At 38.9% G+C, this 8,312-nt stretch overlaps 1 protein-coding gene across 2 annotated transcripts in view; it reads left to right on the plus strand.

Annotated features, from left to right (window-relative positions):
• peak1 (pseudopodium-enriched atypical kinase 1) overlaps nucleotides 1-7,521 on the plus strand; it is a 109,650-nt gene extending 102,129 nt beyond the window's left edge. For both annotated transcript variants that reach the window (XM_028450314.1, XM_028450315.1), the window contains one exon: nucleotides 5,744-7,521. In XM_028450314.1, coding sequence (XP_028306115.1) covers nucleotides 5,744-7,102 — 1,359 coding nt within the window. In that variant the 3' untranslated portion in view covers nucleotides 7,103-7,521. The remainder of the gene's footprint in view (nucleotides 1-5,743) is intronic.
• The last annotated feature ends 791 nt before the right edge of the window (nucleotides 7,522-8,312 follow it).

Genomic DNA, 8,312 nt, shown 5'->3' on the forward strand with positions numbered 1-8,312 from the left:
CAAGGGTACCAAGACCTTTGATAAAGTCAAGGTTTGGATGGTGGAAGTTAGTCCTCATACACTTTATACAGTATTTATGAGACAACATAACAGACTTGAGTCAATTAGCAGTGGCTTGAACATTGGTCACAGGACAGCTGCATGATTGTTCACCCATACAAGGAGAGGCACACACCATGGCACACCTTAATTCAACCTTTGTTTGTAGAAGCAAGCGTGCAGAGACAGATACATATGTTCAGACAAAGACCTGACGAAGGCTACAAAAGCTTTATGAAAGACGAGGTTTCTGGTTTAACTGATTATTATCCTTTATATCTTCAGCTGTCACGTAAACTTTCTGTTCTTTCCCAAGCTGAAGAGAAAGTGGGTGTGAATGCTATGATAAAAAGAGCAATCTCTTTTTTCCTGCTTTGAAGCACTTTAAATATGTGAACTTATTAGCAGCGGGCAGCAGTCGTTGCTTTTGCTTTTTGTTTTTGTCCAGTGCTGATGCATTAAAAAAAAATACTTCCAGAGGCATCTGAGCACAAACATGCCCTGACAGCAAATTAAACTCTCCACTTGAATTTGACTGAACTGAGTCTGTATAACACCCGGGGTGTTAGTGATATTTTTAATCACTGCTGAATATTCATCATCCATCTACAGCACTCCTGTAAAATCTCTAATGAATAGAGTGACTCATTGAACTGAAAAGTTTTTAATTAACTATAAAATGTCCATGGTAATTATAAAGATGAGAGGGAACATTGAGGGAAAAGGACAAGCTGTTCACCTAGAACTGTGAGCTACTATCAGGTTCACTGCAGTCAATGTGGAAAACTTCTACCCTGAAGAATCATAAGAAGAAAATGATCTGATGGCATCTACAGTCAAGAGTCAACATGTCCTTACAAACAGAAGGTGGTGAACATCCAAATTCTTTATATTTGACATCATTATTTCCTGAAAGGGCTCCTTTGTTTAATGATCTGTATCAGTATTAAATACATTTTAAAATACTAAAAGTTATAGGCCTACAGGCAAAGTAACAAAATCAAAACCCTAAAGTCACGTTTAGCTTTTTTCAGTCATCCAAAGATAGATCACACATCTCAGGGAAAGTTTAACTATGTTTGGAACCAAACACTCAAACCAGATGTTTTTGTGTTCTTTCAAACAGTTATCAAAAAACATCTGGCTAATAAAGATGCATTAGAATCATGTGACATGGCAGTGATCGAACCGGAACATGAATGTTTTAACTACCAAATTATAAAAATGTAAAAGGGATTTGACTCTTTTTGTTGTGGCTGTTTTGAATGGAATGAGACGGAGTCAAATTTTAGGGTTGCTGGTCAGATGTGGACACAGGGTTTATTTGGTCAAAGGGTTTTTTAGGCTGACCGGGCCTGGATTCAGAGGTTTACATGTGTGTCCTTCAATGAATCTGCAGTTGTTCTGTGCTAAGCATTACAATGACAGAGCTTCGGAGAAGAGACCTTGGCAAATGTTAGCGGTGTATAATGGTATCTGGCCTGCTTAGGGCAGTGTGACCAGAACTGACTAGTGTAATCACAAATCACTTTTAATTGATTTTCATTATTTGTTTTCTAAATATGGTTTAATTCCTAAAAGTTTAGGTGCATTTTTATATCGGAAAAGTATAATTTTTTTTTTCATACTCAACTATGAATTAGAAATAAACTCCTACTACTCTACTGTCCTATTTATAAAATGCAGGATAAATTAGAAAATTCATATATTGTATACTGTGTAAATAGAAGTTAACTTTGAGTTTATATCAGTAACATCACTTTACTCAACTATCATCATGCTAAACCTGACCTGGAACTTATTGGTGGAACACTTTTCCTGCTTCTCAGTTTATATTTTACTAAGTCGGGCTTTAAGGATTAAACTTAAAACTGTGCATCAGCCCAAACTGTCTTTGTTTATATGACGCTTTCTTCCTCCTGTTTTAACAGTTTCATCATAAATGTGATGACGATCATTTTCTGGGTTTGCTTCACCTTTCTGTTATATTTGATGTTTGGAAAAAGTGCAAGAGCTGCATAGGCAGTCAGTGTACTTTAGAAGTCTTTCATTGCAGTCTGCGCTAAACTTCCCTCAGCTCTATCTGTGTGTCAAAACGAGTGTTAGGAACAGAGCATAGCAAAAGAAAAAAATCAACAGGACTACTGCTATTCCTGGTCTCTTTCTTCTTTTGTGCAAACTTTCTTTAAATGCTGCCACAAAACTTTTTAAGGAAGTTTAGAATTTTTTTAAATTCAGTTTCAACCAGATAAAAACTGGCATCTTGATTAAGATCAGCTCAGAAAAAAGTGAGAGTCTCTGTCTTTTTTGTATGTATTAATCAAATATCTTAAATATATTAAAGCAGGACTCATTTTACCTCGGGGCCACATAAAGTTAGAGCTGGGCGATACATCGAGATTCAAGATATATCAAGTTTTCTATTTTGGGGATATAGAAATTTTCAATATTGCCGATATCAATATATATACTGTATATTTTTACAGCTTATTTTGTTTTAAAATACTTCCTGGTCTGACTTCATTTAAAATAAAGTTATCGAGATTTATATCATATACTGCCATTTTGAGAAAAAATATAGAGTAACGAGTTTTGGTCCCTATCGCACAGCTCTACATACAGTGATTTGATTTTAAGCATGTCAGACACGTACAGTAATGATCTGTAAATACTATCCTTCTAAAACAGTTTAGTTTTTAAACTAAAATTTGAATAAAATAACTGCAATTTCAACAATAGCATGCTTAAGTTTATTTACACATGCACATTAAAAACTGACAGAACACATGGGAAATGTACTTTATTCATCTAACTATGCAAGAAAGATGAACACAAAATAATGTTATTTACAACAAAGACATTGTGTTGTCGCCCCACTCTCACTGTAGTCAGATATGAAACCTGGGTGTTGCTACTCTTAAAATGTGGCCCCGTGGTAGAGCTGGGCAATATGGACCAAGAATCATATCTCATAATTTTTCCTCAAAATGTTGATATACGATACAAATCACGATAATTTTAATTAAAATAAAGTCTTTCCAGAAATACAGTTCCGGGTGAAATTTGCTGATGCAAAATGCCACATAGGCACATTTATTGCTGCTCAATATGTGCAACTTTAGTCTTTTCCTCCTCTAAGGCACTGATTCTCAAACTGTGGTACGTGTACCATTACGCCGAAGAATCACTTAATTAAATATAAATACAATTTTAAAAAATTAAAACGTGAAATACTATCCAAAATATTTATCAATGTTTTTAATGAATACTTAGGCCTACTACTCTACTGTATTTTAATGTTGGTCATTATGGTGGTACATGGAGAGCTGTGTATTTTCTGAGGTGGTAGTTGGTGAAAAAAGTTTGAGAACCACTGCTTTAAGGGACAGCACGTGTGAGTGAGTTCTGTAGTGTGTCTTGTTTAGGGGAAGGTCTGGGTTAGGACGCACTCAGTGATAAATTGAACTGTAGAGGAAGCAGCGACTCCTAAAACAAGTATTTCTGGAGGGTTTTTGAACATGAACCTCCTTTTTAAGGTCATGCCACAGCATCTCAATAGGACTGAGGACCAAAGTCTTCTTTATGTTTTTCTTCAGACATTCAGAGGTGGACTTACTGGTGTGTTTTGGATCATTGTCCTGCTGTTGAACCCAAGGTCACAAACAGATGGCCGGACATTCTCCTACAGAATTTTTTGGTCAACAGCAGAATTGATGCTTCCATTTATCACAGCAAGTCTTCCAGGTCCTGAAGCAGCAAAACATTCCCAGACCATCACACTACTACTAATGGGACACAGACCTACCAAAAAGTTCAACTTTTGTCTCGTCAGTCCACAGAATATTTTACCAAAAGTCTTGAGGATCATCAAGATGATTTCTGACAAAAACGAGACGAGCCTTAATGTTCTTGTTGCTCAGCAGTGGTTTTGGTCTTAGATCTCTGCCATGCAGGCCATGTTTGCCCACTATTTTTCTTATGGTGGAGTTATAAACACTGACCTTAACTAAGGAAAGTGATGCCTGCAGTTCTTTAGATGATGTTGTGGGGTCTTTTGTCACCTCTTGGATGAGTCGTCGCTGTGCTCTTCGGTCGGCCACTCCTGGCAAAGTTCACCACTGTTCCGTGTTTTGGTCATTTGTAGATAATGGTTCTCGCTGTGGTTCTCTGGCATCACAAAGCTTTAGAAATGGCTTTAGAGCCTTTTCCAAACAGATAGATTTCAATGACTTTTTTTCTCATTTGTTTCTGAATGTCTTTAGATCTCGGCATAATGTCTATAGCTTTTTAGGGCCGTGAAGCTTTGGATTTTTTTCTTCCTCAATAATAAAACCTTTCATTTAAAAACTGCATTTTGTGTTTACTTGTGTTATCTTTGACTAATATTTAAATTTGTTTGACGATGCTACCGCTCGGGGAAAATGGGTAAAAATGCAGAAAACAATTTCACTACAGTGATCAATAAAGGTTACATTACATTATGAAACCTCTAAGTGTGGAAAACATGCAAAAAAGTAAGAAATCAGGAAGGAGGGAAACACTTTTTCACACCACTGTGTGTGATGTGTGTGATTGTATAAATCAAAACAAGTAAAAAGATATATCTCAGTATAGACAATATTGCTATTTTTTTTATTTATCTTGAATCATGATATATTGCCCAGCCCTACAAGGTGGTCCAGAAAAGACAGTAAAGTTCACTTTTTTACCTTCTCATATTTGTCAAATTCACCTGGAAGATCAGATCGGACCCTCTGGTGGGCTGGTTCTGGCCGGCATGTTTGACACCACGGGATTCAAGCAAACTCATTTTTGTGATCTTCATCAAGTCAAACTGGACTAAACAGAGAGGATTTATAATCAGATCAGATTAAATCAATTACAAAAACAGCTTCTACCACCTAAAGAACATCTCCAGAGGGAATGCTTTCATGACTCATAAAGACCAGAGGAGAAGCTGCTCTTTTATATCTCTAGCATGTATATATATATATATACTGTATATTTACGCACACACACAGACGAGCTACAAAATACTTCTCAATCCAGTATGTTCAAAATGTCTGTTCTTCGTATTTATTTTGTCTTTTAGTAGGACTGCTTCATTATTAAGAAAATAATAATCACGATTATTTTTCAACAAAAACTTTATTTTTTGTACAAAAAAATTAAAATATATTCTTTAAACATAAATAGATTCTGTATGTTCACTTTTGCACAAAGCAACAAATATTTCAAAAATGCAAATAAATAAAAAGGTCTAAAGTATTACTGTAATTCTAAATAATAATAAATATAATAATAATAAATAAATAATAAAGTGTTTTTGCTGCGTTTATTCTGCCATGTTTCAAGACCGCTAGCAACAACTTTCCTTCTGTTGGACCTTGGCCTGCACGCTAGCTTTAGCTTTAGCTTTGAGATGGGCGGGGCACAGGAGCTTGCATCTGAATTCATTAAACAACTCAGTTAGTAATAATAATAGTTTTTTTGTGTGTGCCAAGCTTTACTGTATTCTTTGTTGGTATCCTAAAATGTGGAAGGTTGTTTTATTTAGCAAATAAACGTTGAGTGGAATAATTGAAATCGTAAATTAATTTTGATTAATTATTATTTATATATGTTTACTGAAAAGTCGCCATCTTGTAACTTTTGGAGTCCTAGTCAAGAATGACAGTAATTGTAACATTCTCGTCTTCTCCAGATCTGCCGGAGCCAGGTGAAGGACACCCAGCAGCAGTTCTTCCACAGCCTAGCAGTGAGACAAAGCCTGGCACTACATTTCAACATCCAGCAGGACTGCGGACACTTCCTGGCTGACGTTCCCTCCCGTCTGCTGCCCTGGGAAGAGAACGAGCGGGACGAGGAAGACGAGGATGAAGAAAAAGAAGGAATGAAGGAGAAAGACGAGGAGATTGAAAGAGACACTAATGTAGAGGACGGTAAAGTTGAGGAACCGTCACCTGCGGGTCACATGAACGCCATCGGCCACCTGAGGAGTCGAGTGGTGGTCATCACTCGAGAGGTGCCCTTCCAGACGGTGGCCGACTTTGTCAAAGAAGGCGTGGCCAGACACGCCCACAACCCGGAGTTGTACGAACGTCAGGTGTGTCTGCTGCTGCTGCAGCTGTGCTCTGGGTTGGAGCACATGAAACCCTACCACGTCACCCACTGCGACCTGCGCCTGGAAAACCTGCTCCTGGTCCACTGCCAATCAGGAAACTGGAATCTAGACGTGCTGGAGCCCAACAACAACAACAGCAGTAGTAGTAGTAGTAATAGTAGTAGTCGTAGTAGTAGTGGCCCTGGTGTAGCGGCCCCTGGAGCTGCTGCTACCACTGCTGCTAACACCACCTGCCCCGCCCGCCTCATTATCAGTAACTTCTCTCAAGCGAAACAGAAAAGCGCGCTGATGACTACTGACCCCGGCACGCTCCGCGACCAATCGAGGTTGGCACCGGAAATCATCACAGCCACTCAGTACCGCAAGTGTGACGAGTTCCAGACTGGGATTCTCATCTACGAGATGCTCCACAGACCCAACCCGTTCGAGGATACGCCAGAGCTGAAGGAGCGGGAGTACACGTGGGCCGACCTGCCGCCGCTTCCCGTCAGGTCGCTTTACTCACAGGGCCTGCAGCAGTTAGCCCGGCTGCTGCTAACAGTCAACCCGTCAGAGAGGATCCGCATGTCCGAGGCCCGGGCGTGCCTGCAGTGTCTGCTCTGGGGCCCTCGGGATGATCTGTTTCAGGCCCTGGGCTGCAGCAGCACGGGCCCCGCATCAGGAGCCACCGCGAGCCATCGCGAGAACACGCTGCAGAACTGGCTGGACCTTAAACGGACACTGATGATGATAAAGTTTGCAGAGCGCTCGCTGGACGCGTCCTGCAGCGTGAGCCTGGAGGACTGGCTCTGCTGCCAGTATTTAGCGTCGGCCACTACGGACACGTTGAGCAGAGTGGTGCACATCCTGCAGCAGCAGCAGCAACACAACCACACCCAGCCTCAGCAAACACATGTAGCAGCACACACCCTCCATGTGACACAGTCCCAGCCTCTCTGAGGTCTCCAAACTGTTACCATAGCAACAGACACAGGGGTTCCTATGTGGTCCCTCTGGCCATCAGTGCAGAGTGGTGCTTCCCAGGGTTGGGGTCAATTACATTTTTCAGTTACAATCACGTATTCAATTAAATTTCAATTACAATTACAGTGACCTGCATTTTTTCCAATTACATTTAAATTACAAATATTTTTTTTATCCTCAGAAAGTCATTCTCAATTACTAAAGTTCAATTACAATTAATCACAATTACTGAGCCTGAAATACCGTAAATAACCTAATCAATGTTAACCTTTATCTTTTTGTTAGCATCTCTTATGCTAACGGTTCCAAAATCAGCTGTAAAATACACTAAAAACTAATATCTATCATCTAATTTATTCCCTATCTATTGATTACCTTGTTTGGCTTTCTAATCAATGAAAATATAGGTTTTAATATTTTTGATGTGGGCATCAGAGCCTTTTTTGTGTCACTACACCCCTAGATTTGTATTTTTTTTAAATGGTAAAATGTGTGAAAGCTTGATACTAAACATATTTTAATACCTACACATGGATAGAACTGTACATAGAACTGTAACATGGTTCAACAGTTTTGTGTTAAATTATAATTGACAAATTTTATACAATTTTCATGGCAATTACAATTACAAAGTCAATTATCTAAACTCAGTTATTAATTGTAATTGACCCTAACTCTGGTGGTTGCTGGTCGTTGATCTCGTTGTTAAGGAAGTGAAAGTGATCCACAGTGATCTACTTTATCACAGCTGTGATCATCACCACAAACTGAAGAATCCTCCGTGTTTCTGATCAATTCTGTTTAAAAACTATCACCAAGGCAGCTGCCTCCAGGGTTTAGCAAGGCAGCGCAAGAACAAGTAACACAAGTTGTTTAATTCTACATTTGCTCTCAGATTTGTTCTTTAACCATTTTAAAGGAGAAACAAACACTTTAGATTGAAAATGAAGGGAGATCATTAGAAATGAAGGGAACGGGAAAGATTATCTAGACCATGATGGTTTTGTCCTCCTTCAATTACGTTTTTAATCTATATCAGGGGCGTCAAACTCATGCTAGTTCAGGGGCCAAATACAGAACAGTTTGATCTCAAGTGGGCCACAGATTTTATGCAAGAAAACAATTATTTCAGCATTATTGTGCCATTGTTTGCATTTCTACGTATACATTAAATAGAAAAACATGT

Source organism: Gouania willdenowi, chromosome 6 (assembly GCF_900634775.1).
Source record: "Gouania willdenowi chromosome 6, fGouWil2.1, whole genome shotgun sequence".
NCBI lineage: Eukaryota > Metazoa > Chordata > Actinopteri > Blenniiformes > Gobiesocidae > Gouania > Gouania willdenowi.